This window comes from Bicyclus anynana, chromosome 2 (assembly GCF_947172395.1).
Source record: "Bicyclus anynana chromosome 2, ilBicAnyn1.1, whole genome shotgun sequence".
NCBI lineage: Eukaryota > Metazoa > Arthropoda > Insecta > Lepidoptera > Nymphalidae > Bicyclus > Bicyclus anynana.
In genome coordinates, this window is record NC_069084.1 from 13,820,013 (window position 1) to 13,842,845 (window position 22,833).

Genomic DNA, 22,833 nt, shown 5'->3' on the forward strand with positions numbered 1-22,833 from the left:
ATAAAAAAAATGCTACGGCCATGTGAGCTTCTAAACAGTCAGTGTAAACTTAGCGCAAATTTCTTAATCGGAATATGCCGGCCGAAACACTGACGCGTTGAGCTCTGTAAACAAAATTTGAAATGCGACATAAATTGGCGGGATACTAATCTGTTACATAACAGTGACGGAATAAAAAAAATAGGTAGTTATTAAAAATTATAATGACAATTAATTTTTTATTACTTTTAAATATAATATATAGTATTTAATATTTTATAAAATTTAAACTGAATTTTGTCTAAAGTTATATTTGTTTCCGAATGACCATTTGCCATCTCATTCCTTCTCGCGCTTCCTCTTTTTCTCTCTCCCCAAGACTATATATGGATTAAACAGCAACACACACAACAAAACATGCAATACAATACTGAAGCCACATATATTATGATTAATGTTTGTTATTAACAAATTTCTGCAAAGTTCTGTCTGTCTCTATTCATGTCCCCATAATAACTTTGCCAGAAGTTTATTTTTTTGTCATATTTTAGATCTCTTTGTTATTGACCCAAAAGCAGATATGACCGTTCCCTTGGTGCCTGTGGCAGTGCTGGTCAAAGGTTGTTGCAGCAAACCAGGTCGTTTGATACTGGGCTTGAATGCCACATGGGGTGCTGCTTGATCCCACTTAGACTTCCGTTTCCTATCATCGTCACTATCTGATTTCTTAGCAATTCCACTGATTAAATCAATCTTTGACAATTTATCCTTCTTTTCTTTTTCTAGTTTCTCCATTTCAGCTTTCTGAACTTTCGCCAGCTCATCATAATAAGATTCTTTTCCCCATCTCAATGGGTCATATATCTCAGGTGGATAGTTAGTACCCGACTCATTTATGTCACAGTATTGGATTAGTTTCTCATAAATACTGGGGTTCCGGAAGTTTTTCTTTTCCTGGATGATTTTATTCATGTCTAAGCCCTCTGTAACCATGCGGTTGTAGAACTTGGCTATGGTATCTTGCAGCTCCTTGGGGCACTTGCCCGGCGGCTCGGGCGGTATCATGACTCCATCTTCTGAGTCGTCGGGCTCCACCGACCGAGGAATCGTTTCGTCCGTGTCTGTCTCCATGGACAGTCTTCTCATGTCGTCAGCGATGGGCGACGAAGTTTCCTCGTCCGAGGCAATCGTGTCGTCTACGTATGAAACTAGTCTCCGTTTAGGGGACACGGGTGCTAACGAAAGTTGTTTGTTTTCCCCCGTGGTTTGAGGACTGACTGGCACAGATTGTGTAACCATGAGCTCTTCTTTGTCTGGCGTCTGTTGTCCATCCTCCATATCTTCCTCGCCTTCAGAGTCCGTGTACGTTGCCGTGAGGGAAGCTAGGGCTTGGGAGGTCATGATTGTGAATCGATCGCTTAACCTCGTAACCAAATTATTAAATTTTAAAAGCCATAGCCGCACTTTCGAAATGAAAGTCTAATCTTATGCCTCGCCCTCGCCTCGTAAAGTAATCGATAAATCAATAATCACAATTTCCGTTTTCACTGGGTTTTCACATTGAAAAAATACTTTTTGAAACTTGCCAGTAAGTAGCTTTAGAGCTCTGAGTTCTGACTCTTTAAACCTAACTAAAAGACAAAGCAATGTTTATGAATTTATGTGTGCTTTGAAGTTTGACGAATTCCTACATAGAGGAATTTAAGAAATTAAAAGACAAAAGTTGTAAAAAAGCAACGGCATACTTTACATAAATTATTATTAAAGGTTATCTATCGCCTGAAACAAAGAATATATACTCCAAGGAGAAGTAAAGGTACACGAAAACATTGGACATAGCGGCGCTTCTATTTCCGCAATTGGAATAATTTAGTAATAAACACACTGTAGAGTGAGTCTTTATAAGTAACGTGTGAAGCCGATGCAACCCATAGAAAAACGAAAGTCACGCGTCTCCTTGACAAGATATATACAAACTTTTTCATAATTTGTGTTTCAAAATTTAACACTGACAAGAATTACGTAAATTAATATAATAATCAATGTGAACAGTTTTTAAGATATTTAAAAACATAAGACGCCATTTTTCTTGAATAATATTGAAAATTACTGATGCGTCATGCGACGCTTCGTGTCGTACTGACTCGAGAAAGTTTTCGTTTTTAAAATTTTGTATTTGATACGGCTACGACACCGTCGTGTTCCGGTGCTCACTATCTGCCTATTATTCTTTAATCTGTAGGTATTTTTTAGACAAGCAATAAAGGGCGGTTACGGCGCTATTTTTAAGATTTTTTGCTTCAGATCACGTGACATTATTTCGTTTCCTCATATAGGTAATTAGTTCTTTGGTGGGGACGCGTCTCGTCCACAGATTAATAGATAAGCGTCTCCTGAGTAAATATGTTCCTTGGTCTCGCTTCTAGTCTATAGTGATCTGTGGTCTCGCTGGTCTCGCTCTCGCTATAAGTATAGTCAAAGATTACAGTGTATTATTGGAAATAGATAGGCTACTCGAACTTTTTTCGGAACGAATGTGATAGCGACATCTAGTGACTAGATACGGTATTTTTAGTATAGTAAAAAGTATAAAAATAATAAAGCATATTTTTTTGTAAAGGAGAGACATTTTTGATTTTGTAATAGTTGAAGAAACCAATTGAGAAAAACAAAAAAAAAAAGACATAAAGTTTTCCATTGTTACCCCCGGGCTCGAACTCAGGATTATTATATTGTACCATTGTTATGCACCACTAGGCCAACTGACTATGTGGAAAACTGTTGAAATTAATGTACACTTACTGTTTTTCTTTAATAATCCCTTTGCTTTAGAAATACAAACACATTCTTTCTATTACGCGTCAAAATTAAAAGGATAAATAATTCTTTTTTTTCGGTTTTTTTTCCGTACTTACACGGGTTTAATCTCTAAAAACATTCTAGCACGTACACATCAATGTAATTGTATTTACTATCCTGGAATCTTAAATCTAGAATGTAGATGGCGCTGCTTCATAAAGATTTCACGTTCTTCTAAGTTCCCATGGCATGAGTATAGTGATCTGTGCTGTGCGCTCTCGGCTCTCGTCTGCTTCATTTGCCGTTTGTGATTATTTTATCGTGTCTGACTCCGAATATTTAATAATTAATTAGTAAAGTTATCAAAACGAGAAAAAGTTCAAGTTATTACATCATTCTGTTATGGATGGGTACGTAACAAACAGATTTTAATTCATAGTTTATGCATTTGATAACGATTTTAAATTATAATAGTTATTTCAAGTTTCAGCAAATATCGTTTGTTTTTTATCCATAAACATCCGTATTTTTATTTACGTTGCAAATGCAAATTGCAATAATAATGTCAAACTGTCGCTATTGCCTATTATTATGAAAAGATACGCAACCCAAACACGTCTTTATTATGCTCGATCAGCAGAGGCGTGTAAATTAGGCACTAACTTTCTAAAGCTTCCACCAACATCAAAATAAGCTTTTGCTTAACTACTGGGTCAAGGGTCGTATACAGAAGATTCCATAATGATAAAGGTGCTTGGAGGCCATTGGATCCGCTTCCACCTTCACACAAGAAATAAAACTGTAAGAAATTGTAATTTAAATGTTATCAATTGTAAATTATAATACTGTATGACTTCAAAAGAGCAACTGTTGAGTTTCTTGCCGGTATCTTCTCCGCAGAACCTGCCTTCCGAACCGGTGGTAGAATCTTTACAAATAGTCAACTGACATGTTAAAAGTGCTTGTAAACTGAACCTACTTGAAATAAATGAATTTTTTTCTCGAGACGGAGTGTATTGTGAGAAGGTTCCTTACTCTTGGCCACCGGTTGCTTGGGACTTCAAATGCAGCAGCAATTTATAAATTTTGAAGCAATTTTGCATTTTGATAACATTGTTAAAATTTTAAATACAAGGACATGAGTAAATGAGAGACAAAAAATAATTATAGACTTACAAGATCCCAGACCCAGATCAATCTGACATAACATTTTCACAGCGTCTCATATATTTTGAATACTGGCGATGTGCACGAAGAGTTGCTCTGTGACACCGACAGTTGTAGTTGGGAGCAGACTTCATGATGTTTTGGAACATTTTACAAGATTTTAAGTGGCAGGGGATCAGTCCGTACTTACCTCTACATGTGCCTCCCATCCAGGCATAGCTATATTTTTTTTGAACAAAATAATTTTGTTAATTTGCAATCAGACAGACTAAGAGCAGAGATGTTGTAGGGAATTTTACCGGTTAGAAGTATTCGTCCCCAGCAGGTGTGGTATAGTTAACTGTAAAGCCAAGTCATTGGCATGGTTTTTGAGTCGTTGTTATATTTCTTCTTTTATTGTTGGCATTTCTAGATGTTTGTGAATATTATGGCATAACTACAAATAAAATAAATTTGTAAATCTGAAGTCAAAGTACAGTACTTACCTGATATTTGAAGTGATTCACTAACAAATCGGGGTAATTGGTACAATCAAACCAATTAAAATGATACTGGTTTTCTTCTAACATCTGGAGTAAAAATGGTTGGTTGTTTTTAATTTTTTTTTTCAATTTTGCAATAATTTGTTTGCAATTTTTAGGGTGCCTTACATCAAAAGGAAAAAACTGAACCCTTATAAGATCACCTTGTTGTCTGTATGTCTATCTATCAAGACTCTGTATTTTGGGAAAGTGTTCAACATAACAAGTTGAAATTTAAATAGTATGCTACTAGTTCAAATCAACCTGATATACCAGGTATCCTCACTGCACAGTTCTCAAGTGATTCTGAAGTTCTCAAGACTCTCAAGTGTTCTAAAACCAATATGGATGTATTGCTTAAAGCCGTGGAGGACAGTCAGTCATTCCAATATTAAAATACTCCAGAGTTACCAGAACCTAGTATTCTGCACAATACTTAATTCCCCCTGGTTCACCAACACAAAGAGTTGCTTAATGAAGTTATCTCTGACATTCTTTGATCAAAAATTAGTTTATAGTCAAGCAACTGATCACTTTTTTTTTATTCTTTACAAGTTAGCCCTTGACTGCAATCTCACCTGATGGTAAGTGATGATGCAATCTAAGATGGAATCGGGCTAACTTGTTAGAAGGAGGATGAAATCCACACCCCTTTCGGTTTCTACATGTTGTTGTACAGGAACGCTAAATCGCTTAAAACTAGCCACGGCCAAAGCCTCCCACCAGCCAGACCTGGACCAATTAAGAAAACCTCAATCAGTTCAGCCGAGGATCAGACCCAGGACCTCTGTCTTGTAAGTCCACTGCGCGACGGAGGCCGATCACTGATGGAATTAACTTTGTTTTTGTCTCTTAGATTTTCTGTGTGTTGAGTTCCTTTCTTTTATTTAAAAAAGATACCTGCCCAGGTGCCAGAGCAAGTCTCCACAAACAGGCAGGTATTCAAAGCACTTATGAGGTTACTCTGCTAACGAAAACATGGAGATTTCATCTTATTTTAAATAAGTTATGTCAGATCACTCTGGGATCTTAAACCAATAATAAATTAAAGTCAATGTGGAATGTTTATCAGCCAACACATTAAAAATAATGGTAAAAGTTTTTAAGAGCTAGCGATGATCATTACTTGGTTGATCATCGATTGGTAGTCATTAGGTATAGGTTAGATGTAGGTTTTACTTATAAAATGTAACAGATCGATTGCCGATCTTAATTATAATTTATGCGTTCAGATCTGTCTCCGATCTTGGTTCACACTTTAGTTTTAGTTAGTTAATATAATTTTGGAATAATTATTATATTGCAAAATTTCTTATTAATAAGTATAAAATCATACGGATTTGCATTCTTCAACCTCCTAGCTGCCCCAAAACGTAAGTTTCACGTAACAAGCGTTTCTGCCTATATTTTAAATTTGTTTGTTGATAAACATTTCACATAGAGTTTGGCTTTAGTTTAAACTGCCATTTTTTTACTTTCAATGATGGGTTCAGGTTCAATTGGTGCATGTTCTTAGATAGGTATTCCGGTGACAACTTACCACGGGGCGCTGCTGTAAACATTTGTTTGTGTAAAACAAAAACTACTATACCGGTTTTGGTGTAGTTTTCTGTAATGGGTTTTACTTTTTATATTTTATACAAACCATCGAGAGTATTATTCATATTTAATGAATATGAAACATGGCTAATACTCACGTCATACAACGTCGGTATATGCCCGACTAGTTTAGAACCCATACAGGGCCCTTAGTCATGAGCTGGTTCTTATAACGCGTCACGATCCGCACTGAAAGATTTAAAAGACAGATAAAGTTTGTATCATGTAGATAAACTATACGGGTTATGGACCGTATGGGTTCGAAACTAGTCGGGCTTACTCCGACTTTGTATCACGTGAGGTTTTTGCCGTGTTTCATAATAAATTAATATATACTAGTATTATAAAGCTGAAGAGTTTGTTTGTTTGTTTGTTTGAACGCGCTAATCTTAGGATCTACTGGTCCGATTTGAAAAATTCTTTCTGTGTTAGATAGCCCATTTATCGAGGAAGGCTATAGGCTATATATAATCCCTGTATTCCTACGGGAACGGGAACCACGCGGGTAAAACCGCGGCTAAAACCGCAGCTAGTAAATTAATATTTATAAAAACCGTTTTTATTTGTCAACGGTTTTTATTATTTTGCAGTTTTATTGCTACTTTGCTAAAACCTTGCATGTTTATCTTTTTATGCTTCTAAGTGGGATAAGTCGTCCTATGTGCGATCGGCGACGTGGTACGGGTGTGCGTGTGCGAGGTCCACGTGGCCCAAGTAGATCGCCACTGGTGGCAGGACTGGTGGAGGATGCGGTGGTCGGTGCCAGTCGCGGAGGACCTAGGAAGCGATGTAGAACACGAGGAGGTCGCGTCAATACTAGTACCAGGCGACCAGGGCCGAGAACTATTGACGAGTTAGTCTTTTCGCTTAATACACACTTCTACACTTTTAAAAAAAACGGTCTTGTTCAATAACGTCTATTAGATCCTAGAAATATATACACGGTGCTGGGGAGTATTTCCCATAACTTCAAGGTGTTGATGAGTCCACATACAGGAGCCGAATTGCATTACTAATATTTTTTACCTAAAAATTAAAACTTTTTAGTTTTCCAGGTTTTTATTGGCTGTTTTGAACACTTTTACTGTATTTTCTATGTTTTAATTTGTAGACAAGGGAGCTAAACCTAATAAATATTTATCTAATTAATGCGGGTTCCAAAAATTGTGAAAATTATTTTCTCAACAGCTATTTGTATCTTCTATCCGTAAAATACTATCGACCTGCTTAAAAATTATAAATAATAAAGGCCCAATTTGGGACATGTCGTAAAACATTCAATATTGTGCCTACAAACTTGCATATTTATAAAACCTCATCACATCAAAACTAATTCTTTTTTTTTTATAGGGTACCAACAGGATATGACAATTAAAATTGAGTTTTACAAAACATAGATTAGTCAAGTTGTTGTGTCATAGACCCACTTATAGGTTACCTCAACATGCGTAATTTAGTACTCTAGTAGATACATTAAATGAATTAAAAGAATAATAAATAGGTTAATTAGACTAATTAGGGAAAAAACTAATTTAGATTTGCGTTTATTAATATAGATATGGATCTATCACACAATTACATTATTCGTCATCAACCCATATTCGGCTCACTGCTGAGCTCGAGTTTCCTCTCAGAATGAGAGGGGTTAGGCCAATAGTCCACCACGCTGGCCCAATGCGGATTGGCAGACTTCACACACGCAGAGAAATAAGATAATTCTCTGGTATGCAGGTTTCCTCACGATATTTTCCTTCACCGATTGAGACAAGTGATATTTAATTTCTTAAAATGCACACAACTGAAAAGTTGGAGGTTCATGCCCCGGACCGGATTCGAACCCACTCCCTCTGAAATCGGAGGCATAGGTCATAACCACTGGGCTATCATGGCTCATTACGGCTCATTGAGCCGTGATTACATTATTAACAGAATTAAACTAAAAATAAACATAAACATACTAATGTTAGATTAACATTGTTTTCGAAACTCTCGAGTTCAACTCGCACTTGTTAGTGATAGGTTCAGGTTTGATTTGTGCATGTTCTTAGATTCGTGTTACGGTGACAACGACAACAACCAGGGGGCGCTGCAGTGAAATTTTTTTTTATTACACCGATTTTGGTGCGGTTGTCGGTATTGGCGTGATTGGTGCATATTTTTAGATGCGGCTACAACTCACCAGATAACCAAGTAATGGGTTTCTGGTTGTTAGTGAGCGGTAAAGGTGGGTACAGATTGGTGCAATGCAACATGTAATGTAATATTCTTGCCTTACATTGCATGTTCCCTGCTGCCTTGGACGTGTGGCGCGCGCGGTACGCGCATTGACTACGAATCAGTTGGCTCAGTCCTGCGCACACTGCGCGCCCGTTTGTGTTCGTACCAATAACCGACAAATCTCGGATCGAACCGCGCACGAGTTGTAACGCTCGGAGCGTGCGCGACCCAGGCGCAGTTCGTGCGCGCGAGGCGTCTAAACCACGAGCATTCGTGATACATTGCAGCAATGTGGACGTCAAATTCTTGCATTACATGTTGCATTGCACCAATCTGTACCCACCTTTAGATAAGTATTACCGTAATAGCTTACTAGGAGCGCTGCCGTAATATATTTTTTTACATATATTGGTGGCTGCCATCATATAAAACAAACCAGACAGAATCTATAGTGAGTAATGATGTAAAAAATAAAAAAAAAACCAAAAGTATAAATTTTAAAAATTCCATGAAAAAGGATAATATTATTTATTTTTTAATTTGTTTTATTCTTTTTCAATAAATTTTACCGCCTGGGCTTTTCAAAATTTTTAACTTTGTTACCTAATACGTACATATGAAGTTCCATGATGTTAAAGTTATTATGAACATCTTTGTATAACTAAATGTAATGCTTCTTGCAAATAAATGATTTTGATTCTTTCCTTTTTATTACGAAGTAAAATCATATCGTATGAAATAATTGGATTGTTGAAAATTTTAGGCTTGTGATCTGCCATATCTCGGAAATGCCGCAAGGCCAGGGTCTCGAGACTCCCCTGCATCCTAAAACGCGGCGCAGATCTATACCGTAAGTGGTTCTGTTTCAATATAATATTCTGGTTATAATGATGTATGGATGGTGATTTTTTTCAAAAGAGCAACTGTTGAGTTTCTTGCCGGTATCTTCTCAGCAGAACCTGCCTTCCGAACCGGTGGTAGAGTCTTTACAAATAGTCAAACTTGACGTTTCAAAAGTGCTTGTAAACTAAGCACACTTATTTTTGTTTATATTGACTAGCAAGTTTTAACTTTTGTTTAACTTCATTGTTGTCATTAACAAGTTAACAACCCATGTTCGACTCACTGATAGGCAACAGTCTACTTTCAGAATGATGGGGGTTAGGCTAATAGTCCATCACGCTGGTCCAATGCGTATTGGTAGGCTTCACACACAGAGAATTAAGAAAATTTTCATGTAGGTATATAGGTTTCCTCACAATGTTTTTTCTTCACCATTCGAGACACGTGATATTTAATTTTAAAATGCACATAACCGTAAAGTTGGAGGTGCATACTCCGGACCGGATTGTAACCCACGCCCTTCGAATCGAAGGCAGAGGTCACATCCACTGGGCTATCACTGCTCTGATATACTTATGTTTTGTTAACTTTTGTTTGTTGTTTAAATGTAGATCAAAACCCGCAAAGCTACCACGGCCAAAGCTATCACCACCGCCCTCATCATCGCTATCGGATGGACCATCACCGGGGCCATCGTTGTCCGTAATGTAAGTTGCTTACGAAAAGCTTTATACTTATTTTGATACCAAATATTACCAATAACATGAAAAAACTTGCCAAAATGCATAGTAAAAAAATAACACAAATACTAAAAAAAAAAAATTAAACAAAACTTATACTGATACAAAAAGTTGTACCTATACATGTCAGTCTCACAGACCGATATGTACCAAGTACACCCACATGTGGACCTTGCACAAACGCGCACTGTGCACTAAAACGAAGTAAGCAATAATATCCGGCAGCTAGCAAAAATCTAGACTTGCCAGTGTTTCTAGGGAAAAAAATATGAATGAAAATGTGTTTTGTCGGTCTCACAGACCAACGCGCGGATATAGGTAGGTTAAAAGAGTTTTTCAGATAGCATGGGTACGGTGACAGTCGCCTGTATAACGTTTTAATACGTACTATAATCGTGAATTGCAGCGAACTTTCAAGAGTGAAATGAACTGTAACTTTTGTTTGTTGTTTAAATGTAGATCAAAACCCCCAAAGCTATCACCACCGCCCACACCATCGCTATCGGATGCACCATCACCGGGGCCATCGTCGTCCGTAATGTAAGTTGCTTACGAAATTTTTGTTTATGTATACCTACTAATATGATACAGTCGATCTGTCTTTTTTGATAAAGTCATAGCAGAAAGGCAATTTTGATTTATCTGCTTAAAAATGATGTTACTAAACTTTCCTGTAAGTATGCCAGTTGTACCTGATGCCATTCATTTTGAAAAACTCAAAAAACAAAAAAAATTGTAATGCATTTTTCTCTAAATGTACCGTAATGTACGTACGCATTTTACAGAAAAAAAATCCGCACAAAAAATGTACAAAAAGTTGCGATGCACATTTCACCTAATTGGCTCAAAGCTGTATTACTATTGTAGAAGCCTAATTAAAACAGTCCAAGGAAGATGGTAAAACGATGCCAGATAGCTTATGTAACCGCAAAGAACACCTTTCTAGTTTAAACAATTAAAGCCCCTTTTGAAGGTTTTTTTTTTTATCGCGGGCCATAGTTACTAAATGCTTTCGCGAAACCAATTTTTAATATCATTCATACTTCAATATTTATCGATAGTGTGGTAACGTCCCCATCGATCATTTGGCTATTGGACAACAATGATAATATCACAGATATAAGAAGTAACTAGATTTATAAAGTGTCAATTCGTTGTATTGAAACCAGCGTACCCAGGGGCGTGGCCTAAATGGCTGTTTAATATTTAGTGAAAAATGAAATATGTCACCCTTACTTTAGAGTTGAATATTATTTTAGTCCTTCTGTCACAGAACAAAACAAGACTGCTAGTACATGTGTGGACATGCTTGCGTTGTTCCGCACACCCGGGTGTACGCGGGCCACGCCCCCTTGCTACTTCTATTGCTAAAAGCGTTGGCTTTTAGCGTTGTCTGTTCTGTGGATAATATGCTACAAAACGTAGTCATCCTATTAAACAATAGAGTGAAAAATGTTAATTTCCAGGTATTTTCATCTAAATATGAATATTTATAGCTCGAAAATAAAATATATTTAACATCCATTGCGATAACAACTTTCACGATCCATTTGGACGATAATGCATATCGTCCAAATGGATCGTAAAAGTTGTATTATTTTCGCATAAATCGCATGTCAAATTTTCGCAATCGAGGCTCAGTTATCAAACTGACAGTTTTCCTAGGGAATTGACATTGTATAATGACGTATTTTGACTAAATGTGTCAAGTTAGTGGCAAATCCTTATTAAAACTGTCGCTTTTTAGCGGACTCAGAAGTGATTACAAAAATAAGAAAACTAATGTCGAACAAAGGTTATCATTCACAACATTTGTCAGGACAATTTAATTAACAAATCAAACTGTAACCAAAATAAGACCCTAGAATGCCTACCCTAAACCTTTACACAACAAGAGATGTGGACGGCTCGAACGCCACGAGTACACTGAAGTCGTCGGTACAAGTAAAGTATGAAAGTCGTTGCAACGCGGCGAAAACACGTCTACCAAAGGGATACGAATTATTGCCCACCTGTAACAAGAAATTTAACTGTTTTGGCAAAATTAGATTCTTTCAAAATTTGTCATATGAGTTCTCCTTAATTGTAGGCCTAATTTAAGGCCAAAAAACCAGCAAGTTTTATCTTTCGCAGTCTGAAAAGCGCGGCGTTGTATAAACAATGCCGCGCTTGTCAGACAAGTCGCTGGCTAGTATATTATAATATTGTCTAGCAAGTTTTAATTTTTGTCTTGAAATTTAGATCAAAACCTGAAACACCACCACGGCCACGATCACCACCTTCTTCACTATCGCTATTGGATGAGCCATCACCGGAGCCACCGACGACTCCTCCGTCCGTAGTGTAAGTGCTATTCTAGCTGCTCGCCATCCAACAAGTTCACGTGCTTTCGAAAACTGACCTGAAATTGTACCTAACCTATATTTATTATTGTTACAATATGTAGTATAATATTAGTATCGATTTAACAAAACTTAACATTAGTTTTGATGAATACATTTTATAATAATATACACAAGTTTTCCTGTAACATACCTATATGGAATAAGTACAAGATTCGGTGGAAACTTGGGCTGTGCTGAGGTCTTTGCAGAGATGCCGGATGGACTACAGGTACATCCAAGCGTTGAAGTGTTTGTATGAAAGCGCCACCATGTCAGTCCGTATACAGGATCAGACTACGAGGCCAATCCAATTGCAGCGAGGAGTGCGGCAGGGAGATGTAATCTCCCCGAAGCTATTTACCGCTGCATTGAAATATGTCTTTAAAGTTCAGCATACCTACCATCAACTATAATAACGAGTCAACTGCAGACCTAAACTGAACTGCTTCGAATTTTCGTACCACGAAGTCCTATATCCGACCAATTGACGCTGTAGCGAAAAATAACCTAAACTGAGTCGCTAACGGAATCCATTCATACGGTTTCTCGTACTATGAAGTCATCTTGTAACCTAAACTGAATCGTCAAGCTGTCAAACTGAGCCGACCAAATAAAGTTACTTATATTGTGGCTGAAACTGAATCGTTTTCACTTATTTTACTTATAATTGATTAAAAATTAATAAATTAGTAATAGTATTGGTAAATAAATAATATCTGGAAGCTTGTAGTGATGTTTGATAAATAATACTTTTCGATTTTATGAAAAACGATAGTGAAATAAATAGTAAGTACGCGTAAACAAAGACGACGCTTCATTTGGGAACAAAAAAATCCTTTGTTTGATTTATAGTGGATGTCTATAGAAATTGTGTATATGCCGTATGTGCTAATGTTTTAAAAACAAAATCGACAGATTTGTCGCTAAACAAAAAGTGCGTAATGTGGTGCAGTGTATTTAGTAAAGTAATTATAATGCAATGCGTGCAGCAGGTAAGTGCAGTGTATTAATAAAGAAAATAGGTACATTGTGCTTTCTGTGCCAGACAAAAGTTTAATAAAATAATATATTTAAACAACTTTTTGACAAAATATTAAGGTCATTTGAAGCCATATGTTCTGTCTTGAGAAGTGTAAATATAGATGTGACGAACTACCTCTACGTCTTGTGTTTCTCTGTAAAAAAATACCACTTAAAATTCTTGTATTGAAGTGGTAGGTAGGTACTTATGTCAGTCCACCTACACTGCGTATTAATTCGTAACTAATATTATACTAACAGCATACATTGTTTGTTAAGTAATTTAACTATAATACTTAAGATAAACTAAAAATTAAAAGTTAAAACCAAAATGAATTCAAAGTACGCGCTTTTCTTTTGTCGTTTTGTAGCGTTGTGTCTCTCAAACATATTGCTATTCAACCGCAGATCAGAGACAAATGTCGATCACTCATTCACTATAGACGATTCAAATGCTATTCAGTTTAGGAGATGTCATGGTACGAATTAAAAGCGATTCAATATAGGCACCGAAGTTGAATAGCGTCGGATTTGGATCGCTAGGTTAAAGTTGATAGTAGCCCTGCTGGACTGGAACGGATTTGGCATCAACATCAATGGTGACATCACTCAACTGCGATTTGCCGACGATGTAGTCATTATGGCAGAGACTCTGGATGACCTTAATACCATGCTCAACGACCTCAGCACAGTTTCTCAACATGTGGGCCTAAAAATGAACATGAGCAAGACAAAGGTCATGACTAATGCTCATGTACCTCTCCTCCCAGTTATTGTTGAGGACTCTGCGCTCGAAATTGACCGAAATTGATTTACCTAGGACACACAATCCAGTTAGGTAAAACTGCCCCGAGCCGCCAGGGCTCGAGGCCGTTTTATTTTATTTTTTTTTATTCTTTACTAGTTAGCCCTTGACTACAATCTCACCTGATGGTAAGTGATGATGCAGTCTAAGATGGAACCGGGCTAACTTGTTAGGAGGCGGATTAAATATCCGCTTTCGATTTGGAAGTCCATGCAAGAGGCCTATGTCCAGCAGTGGACGTCTATCGGCTGATAAGGTAAAGTAAGGCCTGCAGCTTTAACGGCAGGACATGAAACTGATCGTGTGTTGGTCGCGATCTTTTTTTTCTTTACAAGTTAGCCCTTGACTACAATCTCACCTGGTGGTGGCTGATGGTAAGCGCATGATGCAATTTAACATGGAAGCGAACTAACTGTTAGGAGGAGGATGAAAATCCACACCCCTTTCGGTTTCTACACGGCATCGTACCGGAACGCTATATCGCTTGGCAGTACGTCTTTGGCGGTGGGGTGGTAACTAGCCACGGCCGACGCCTGCCACCCAGCCAGACCTGGACTAATTAAGAAAACCTCAATCGGCCCAGCCGGGGATCGAACCCAGGACCTCCGTCATGTAAATCCATCGCGCATACCACTGCGCCACGGAAGTCGTTAAAATCTGTAGGATGTCATTCCACATCGCGACCAAAACACAATCAGTTTTATCGGATGTTACCTACCGTTAGCGCTGCACGCAACTTATTGTGTGTTGTTTGATGGTAAGTAGCTATCATTACGAAATTTTCGTTTTATCTGTTATGTTATGAACTCTTATCTTATGTTAAGGGTACTACAACATTACTTTTGTTCCAGGTTTGTGGAATGTGTGGATTTTGACTCGAGTTCGAGATCAATATCCGCATCTCCATTGAAGCTTCCATCTTCACGGCAACCACACACTCGTCGCTCTCGGCAATTGCTAGATGAGGAAAGCGGCTACTTCACCTTCTATGGTAAGTTGTTGCTATTTTGGGGCCACGGCGAAATGTGTATTTCCTGCTAGATTCAAAATTAATCCATGATTTGTAACAGGAAGCGACGATGATACAGGGGAGAGCGATAATGAAGATGGAATTGTGGTTCCAGTAATACCAAGGGTGTTCCGGAGCATGATGGAGACACCTTTGGATGACGATGATGCCAAAGACTCAGAGCCCGTTCCTGACACATCGCCAGCCGTCGGACTCCTCAAAGATCCTCTGGGTCTCTATGATTTCAACTGGAGACCGTTTCCAAATCCTCCGATTCCACCAGAATCGAGGCGGGAAACGTTCTCCGTAAATAATGTAGGTCCGACAAACCCAGGTGCCGATCCCTATGATATTTTCGTTGAAATATGGGATCGACAAATAATGGAGCACATTGCGTGGGAAACAAATAAATATGCTCAGCAGGTGGCAGCCAAGATGATCGAAAACAACACTCTGCGCCCCAATAGCCGCATATGTCAGTGGTATGATACCACGCCCGACGAATTATATGCTTATTTCGGCCTCGTTCTGGCGATGGGTGTTGTAGGTAAGTCGAGGATCGAAGAATACTGGAGTTCCACCCCTGACGTATTTTATACTCCAGGTTTTAGTGCACACATGACTATCGACCGCTTTCTAATCCTCGGTAAATGCTTACACTTTAATGACAATAGCATGTGTGCGCTAGACCTGGACCACTCCGAGGCCAGACTATTTAAAATACAGCCAATATTGTCACATTTGAACAATAAATTTCAGAAAATGTACACTCTGCGGCAGAACATTGCTGTTGACGAGAGTCTCTTGAAGTGGAAAGGCTCGCTGGAAATCAGCCAGATTATTCCCAATAAAGCTGCTCATCGCGGTATCAAAACGTATGAGATATGTGAATCTCAAACCGGTTACCTATGGCGGTTTGAGGTTCACGCTCATAAAAGAAATCATCAGCCGGCCTCTACAACAGCCTTGGTCTTCAAGTTGATCGAAGGCTTGGAGCACAAGGGCTACACGCTGTGGATGGATAGTTTTTATCAATCCCCGTGTCTGGCTCGACAGCTCAAGCTTTTAGGCTTTGACTGTGCGGGAACCCTGCGGACAGATCGCAAGTTCGTCCCGCAGGCCCTGAACATCCTCAGCAAGCAGGACATGCGCCTAGGGGAGATCACTGGTCTCACCGCAGGGGACGTCGATGTCATGGTATGGAGAGACATGAATAAGGTGGGCATGATCTCTACATACTAAACTTTTTAGAAGACTTCTCAACATCTCCGTATTGAACTCTTATATCATACATCATCACACTTCTACACTGAGTCATCGGAATTTCCGTGTAAATCTTGTAAATACCATTCTCGCAAAGCACTGTAAACCTGTGTCGATTTCGCGTGCACCTGCAACGTGTCGCGTGCACGACAAAAAAGTCGACGTCAGTCATCGCTTGTTCCGCCAAAAATGGCGGCGCGTCTGCGCGAACTGTAACAAAAGGGTGAACTCGTTTTGTGTGGGTTGCAACAAAGCCGTATGTATGCATCCATGTTTTCTCATTATCCATTCCTAATTTTATCTAATTGTTTTTTTTTTTTATTAATTGATATAATTTTCAAGTATCATATTATGTAATTGTTTGTGTACAAATTGTGTTATTTTTGCTCAAATGTTGCAATATCTATTCATAATTATTGTATTTTTCAAGTTAAAATTCTATGTAATTGTTCAATAAGAGAGCAAAGTTCGCTTTTGTTGCAAATGCTGAGTTTGAATGCCTCACAAGGCTCAGGATTCTACAATTGAATTATGTTGATTCTAAGTTATTTTAAGAATCCTTTTCTCCTTTAGTGCCTTTAGTTTTGGTCACCGGGTCAAAACTTGTGACACTATAAGCATCATATTGATTCTCTATTGGCCTTCAACTTTAAAGATTCAGTTTAAAGTTTTACTTTAAAGTTCTAATGTTCCTATTGATCAGAGTACAAATACTAGTACTGTTTCAATTGATAATTGTTATCGATCCAGTTAAAAGTGTTGTAATGTAATTGTTATGTAGTCTATTGACATTGTTGCATTTTGTAATTACAATTCTAATGTTCCTGGGTTCGATCCCCGGCTGGGCAGATTGAGATCTTCTTAATTGGTCCAGGTCTGGCTGGTGGAAGGCTTCGGCTTTGGCTAGTTACCATCCTACCGACAAGGACGTACCGCCAAGCGATTTAGCGTTCCGGTACGATGCCGTGTAGAAACCGAAAGGAGTGTGGATTTTCATCCTCCTCCTAACAAGTTAGCCCGCTTCCATCTTAGACTGCATCATCACTTACCATAAGGTGACAATGTAGTCAAGGGCGAACTTGTAAAGAAAAACAAAAAAAAATTACATTTTGTAATTATAGTTCAACCACTATTTCACACGTTTCTATGATTATATTAGGAAATGTTTGGATACTTTGTACATATATTATTGTAGCTACGAGTAGTTGCGTATAATTTTTAAATGGCCTATAAGTTATGGTTTTTTCATTTTTTTTGTAGGTGATTTTTTTTCTAAGACTTATTTAGGTACATTTCGTAAAACCATATAAAACTTATAAGAAAATTAAATATTTTTTCATAGTTATAATTTTTTTTATAAATTACCTAATGATGCAAAACACATCTGAACACGAAAAAATAGCGGAAAAAACAAAAGCAATTTTTTAAACTTTGTAATACGCAATTGAAGTGAAAAGTTTAAAAAATAAGTGATACGAGTGAAATTTAACTCAGATAGAATTAAAACAACAAGTAATTGACAGTGAATTGCACTTTACCGGCAAAGTCGAGAAAAAAATACCTAAAAGCTTATCTTGTATTTTTTCGCTATTGAGGTGAAAAGTTGTATGTATCACACGAGAGCAAAGTATTTGTAGTCTCTTGTGCCTTTGAATCCCTCATTACGCTCAGGATTCTAACCTAGAATTTCAATTATAGGATCCTTCGCTTGTTCGGGATTCAATCTCGGCACTCGACGAACAAATTCAAACTTTGCTCACTTGTTGAACAAATAACTATTATTATGTTAAATAAAAAAACGGTATTTTATCGTTAAAATACCGTTTTTTAGGCAAATGCCAGGTCATTTAACATAATAATAGTTATTTGTTCAACAAGTGAGCAAAGTTTGAATTGTTTCGCTTCACTAATACTGTCAGTTGAAAAGTCATAGGAATCATCATTCGGCGTGCGGCTTATAGTTAATTTATTTTAATTATTATGTTGTTCTTGAAAATAAAGCAGATACCGAAAATTAAAAAAAAATGTTTTTTTATTTTTTTAATTTCGGAGCTCTGAGTTCTTAGTACTTAAAACAATTATGATAAATAAAATAATTATAAGAAATACACACCATCTAATTGTTCACCCAGAGGCAAGGTACTGCCCATTAAGCTAGCACTATTACCTTGCTTTACCAATAAATTTTTGACATAACAAGACGCAAAAAACTAATTCAGCCAATCACAGGCAAGACATTAGATAGTCTTATCAGGCGAGCGTCGCCGCTCGGATCGGAAGCTTTTGCACACGCTTCGTCGTTTGTAATAATAATAACCAAAAAAAGAATAGGAAAAAAATATTGTTGTGCATTTGGCTGCCTAAATAATAACAAGGATGGGAGACTCGCGTTTTTCAAACTTTCAAAGGATGTAGGAAGGTAATGAAAAAAAATATTTTAAGTACGTACTTACTTAAATAATATCTACCGAATAATTACTTCGATTACCTTGATTATGTTAGTTATCTTATTAATGTTCGAGTACGTGGTTAGAATATAAATTTTAATATTATTAATGGTATAGTTAGGTACCTAGCTACCTTCCAACCGATTTTCATTTATAAAGTTATTAATATCTATAGGTAAGAAGCAGCGCTAGTATTTCGCGCAATTGGAATAATTTAGAACTAAAACTGCGGCAGGACTCTGCGCTCGAAATTAAACTAGGCGGATATATATACCTAGGACACACAGTCCAGATAAGTAGGTTCAATTTCGAGAACGAGGTGAATCGCCGAATCCAGCTCGGCTGGGCAGCGTTTGGGAAACTCCGCGACATCTTTTCGTCCGAAATTCCTCAGTGCCGAAAGTCTTCAAACAGTGCGTGTCTCAGTGATGATGTGTGCGTGTGTGTGTGAAACAGTGATGACCTACGGATCCGAGACTTGGTCGCTAACTATGGGCCTTATTAGAAGGCTCAAAGTCACTCAGCGGGCGATGGAGCGATTCGATCACGCAGAAATGAGGAGATTCGCAGACGAACTAACGTCACTGACATAGCTTAGCTAGTCGCGAAGCTGAAGTGGAAATGGGCAGGCCACATAGTTCGAAGAGCCGATTGGGACGTTGGGGTCCCAAGAAACCAATTGAATGTCCAAACGTCCTTGTACTGAAGCTTCGGCGCCTTGGTCTAAATAACTTATTATTATTATTTTTTTATTCTTTACAAGTTAGCCCTTGACTACAGTCTTGCCTGATGGTAAGTGATGATGCAATCTATGATGGAAGCGGGCGACTTTGTTAGGAGGAGGATGAAAATCCACACTCCTTTCGGTTTCTACACGGCATTGTACCGGAACGCTAGAATTGCAAAACCGAAACTTCAGTACAAAGAATTTTGGGCATAGGAGATTATACATGTTTGGTTGCGGAGAAAAATTACTAGGTACTCAAACCAGAGTCCTTTTCATGAAAGAAGTTCCGCGATTAAAACCTTTACTAAAAATGGCAATAAGACCGCCATTATCAAATGACAATGAGGGCCATTAAGACATTCAGCGCCGCGTCTGGGGGACTTCTTTCATAAAAAGGATTGTACATTAATTTGTTAATCACGACGATGTACATTGTACATAGTCATTTGGATTAGTGATGTTTTTCCAAGGTACGATAATAATCGTAAGTTCGATCCCGGGTAACATTAAAAAAAATATTTTTGTCTTGTTTTGGTTTTTCTCAATTTGTTTCTTCACATATTTTAAAAGTAATTAAGGGTTTTATTAAACCTCAACGAAAAAAAAATTAAAATGAAAAATCTCCATTTCAAATTGCCTGGAACTTTAATTCAATAATATTTTGTATGCGGAAATAATATCGCTGCTATGTCCAACGTTTTCGTGTATGTAGATTTACTATTCTAAGGAGTATATATTCTTTGGGTCACGACTAGCGCTTAAACAAAAGACATACAAAGGAGAAATCATTAGTGATTGCTCACGTGAAATACTGATGGTCACTGCTTCTTCAGAAAAACACAGTAAGTATAAAATAGTATTAATTTAGAATTTAAATTTAAAATAGGGAAATATAATGCTTCGTGAACGAACCGTAAACAGCGAAAATAAGAACGCTAATGAGCCAGATGTTCGAACACGTGTCACACTACCTGGTGATGGAGGCCAATGGAGAAGAATGTGCAAAAGAGATAGCCATGTGTACACTTAGAAAGAGAAGGGAAACACGCGAACGTAGGAAAGTTATCTCGATCAATTAAGCTTCGAATTCTCGATCAAGTTATTTAATAGTATTAATTACAGAATTAGTGGCATAGCTATACCATCTAAGGCCTTTGGCAAATTAATTGTGTGGCGCCCCAGAGAAATCATATTATTTTTTTTAGATTACTTCTGAGCTCACAAGTATGGAGCCCTATGAGCCTTGGGCCCATAGCTTTTTGCCAGCTCTTCCACCTTATAGTTATGCCACTTTACAGAATAATAATTAATATGATGTAATTTATTTAACTTCACTAAATCTATGCCATCCCTACAGGACTATAGTAAGCAATATGATACTGAAGCCACATATATTATGATTAATGTTTGTTATTGACATATTTCTGCAAAGTTCTGTCTGATTCTATTCATGTCCCCACAATAACTTTGCCAGTAGTTTATTTTTTTGTCACATTTTAGATCTCTTTGTTATTGACCCCGAAGCAGATATGACCGTTCCCTTGGTGCCTGTGGCAGTGGTGGTCAAAGGTTGTTGCAGCAAATCAGGTCGTTTGATACTGGGCTTGAATGTCACAAGGGGTGCTACTTGATCCCACTTAGACTGCCGTTTCCTATCATCGTCACTATATGATTTCTTAGCAATTCCACTGATGAAATCAATCTTTGACAATTTATCCTTCTTTTCTTTTTCTAGTTTCTCCATTTCAGCATTCTGAACTTTCGCCAGCTCATCATAATAAGATTCTTTTCCCCATCTCAATGGGTCATATATGTCAGGTGGATAGTTAGTACCCGACTCATTTATGTCACAGTATTGGATTAGTTTCTCATTAATACTGGGATTCCGGAAGTTTTTCTTTTCCTGGATGATTTTATTCATGTCTAAGCCCTCTGTAACCATGCGGTTGTAGAACTTGGCTATGGTATCTTGCAGTTCTTTGGGGCACTTGCCCGGCGGCTCGGGCGGTATCATGACTCCATCTTCCGAGTCGTTGGGCTCCGGAATCGTTTCGTCCGTGTCTGTCTCCATGGACAGTCTCCTCATATCGTCAACGATGGGCGACAAAGTTTCCTCGTCCGAGACAATCGTGTCGTCTACGTATGAAACTAGTCTCCGTTTAGGGGACACGGGTGCTAACGAAAATTGTTTGTTTTCCCCCGCAGTTTGCGGACTGACTGGCACAGATTGTGTAACCATGAGCTCTTTGTCTGGCGTCTGTTGTCCATCCTCCATATCTTCCTCGCCTTCAGAGTCCGTGTACGTTGCCGTGAGGGAAGCTAGGGCCTGGGAGGTCATGATTGTGAATCGATCGCTTAACCTCGTAACCAAATTATTAAATTTTAAAAGCCATAGCGCACTTTTGAAATGAAAGTCTAATCTTATGCCTCGCCCTCGCCTCGTAAAGTAATCGATAAATCAATAATCACAATTTCGGTTTTCACTGGGTTTTCACATTGAAAAAAGATTTTTTAAAACTTGCCAGTAAGTAGCTTTAGAGCTCTGAGTTCTGACTCTTTAAACCTAACTAAAAGACAAAGCAATGCTTATGAATTTATGTATGCTTTGACGAATTCCTATACATACATAGAGGAATTTAAGAAATTAAAAGACAAAAGTTGTAAAAAAGCACTTTACATATTACGGTTTTAATAATTTAAACGAAAAGAAACGCAATAAAAGTTATCACCTGAATCAAAGAATATATACTCCAAGGAGAAGAAATAAAGGTACACGAAAACGTTGGACATAGCGGCGCTACTATTTCCGCAATTGGAATAATTTAGTAATAAACAAACAGTAGAGTGAGTCTTTGTATGTAACGTGCGAAGCCGATGCAACCCATAGAAAAACGAAAGTGACGCGTCTCCTTGACAACCGTATACACAAACTTTTTCATAATTTGTGTTTCAAAATTTAACACTAACAAGAATTACGTAAATTAATATAATAATCAATAATTACCTATAAAAAATACTCCATCTTTTTTCTTTAGTTTTTGTGAACAGCTTTTAAAATAGGTTTTTAAAACGTAAGACGCCATTTTTCTTAAATAATATTGAAAAATACTGATGTGACGCTTCGTTTCTTAATGACTCGAGAATGTATTCGTTTATGAACTTCGTATTTGTGACTTGTACGACACCGTCGTGTTCCGTACGTTCCATCTGTATATTATATGTTCAAAAGACTTTGTACTGAAGGCTCGGCCCCTTCTTCTTCTCTTGGTCCTATGGCTCCGCGCGTTGAGCGATTGAGCCAGTATCAAGTATT

The 22,833-nt window shown here is 37.8% G+C and overlaps 3 protein-coding genes across 3 annotated transcripts; 1 reads left to right on the plus strand and 2 right to left on the minus strand.

Annotated features, from left to right (window-relative positions):
• Window positions 1-204: 204 nt before the first annotated feature.
• Window positions 205-1,538, minus strand: LOC112052393 (SAP30-binding protein-like). The gene has a single exon (XM_052886893.1). The coding sequence runs from the start codon at window positions 1,378-1,380 to the stop codon at window positions 520-522; it is 861 nt and encodes a 286-aa protein (XP_052742853.1). The 5' UTR covers window positions 1,381-1,538; the 3' UTR covers window positions 205-519.
• A 4,314-nt stretch (window positions 1,539-5,852) lies between these two features.
• On the plus strand, window positions 5,853-18,456 carry LOC112052389 (uncharacterized). Its single transcript, XM_024091433.2, has 7 exons — window positions 5,853-6,918; window positions 9,046-9,132; window positions 9,737-9,832; window positions 10,325-10,405; window positions 12,107-12,208; window positions 14,926-15,065; window positions 15,145-18,456. The coding sequence occupies exons 1-7, from the start codon at window positions 6,698-6,700 to the stop codon at window positions 16,323-16,325; spliced, it is 1,908 nt and encodes a 635-aa protein (XP_023947201.2). The 5' UTR covers window positions 5,853-6,697; the 3' UTR covers window positions 16,326-18,456.
• Window positions 18,457-20,607: 2,151 nt separating this feature from the next.
• On the minus strand, window positions 20,608-22,560 carry LOC112052390 (SAP30-binding protein-like). Its single transcript, XM_024091434.2, has one exon. The coding sequence runs from the start codon at window positions 21,856-21,858 to the stop codon at window positions 21,010-21,012; it is 849 nt and encodes a 282-aa protein (XP_023947202.2). The 5' UTR covers window positions 21,859-22,560; the 3' UTR covers window positions 20,608-21,009.
• Window positions 22,561-22,833: the final 273 nt, after the last annotated feature.

Coding starts and splice junctions, on each gene's coding strand:
- LOC112052393 (XM_052886893.1), bottom strand. CDS start 1,380: ATGACCTCCCAAGCCCTAGCTTCCCTCACGGCAACGTACACGGACTCT.
- LOC112052389 (XM_024091433.2), top strand. CDS start 6,698: ATGCTTCTAAGTGGGATAAGTCGTCCTATGTGCGATCGGCGACGTGGT. Junction 6,919..9,045: donor GGGCCGAGAACTATTGACGA/GTTAGTCTTTTC, acceptor TGAAAATTTTAG/GCTTGTGATCTGCCATATCT. Junction 10,406..12,106: donor GGGCCATCGTCGTCCGTAAT/GTAAGTTGCTTA, acceptor CTTGAAATTTAG/ATCAAAACCTGAAACACCAC.
- LOC112052390 (XM_024091434.2), bottom strand. CDS start 21,858: ATGACCTCCCAGGCCCTAGCTTCCCTCACGGCAACGTACACGGACTCT.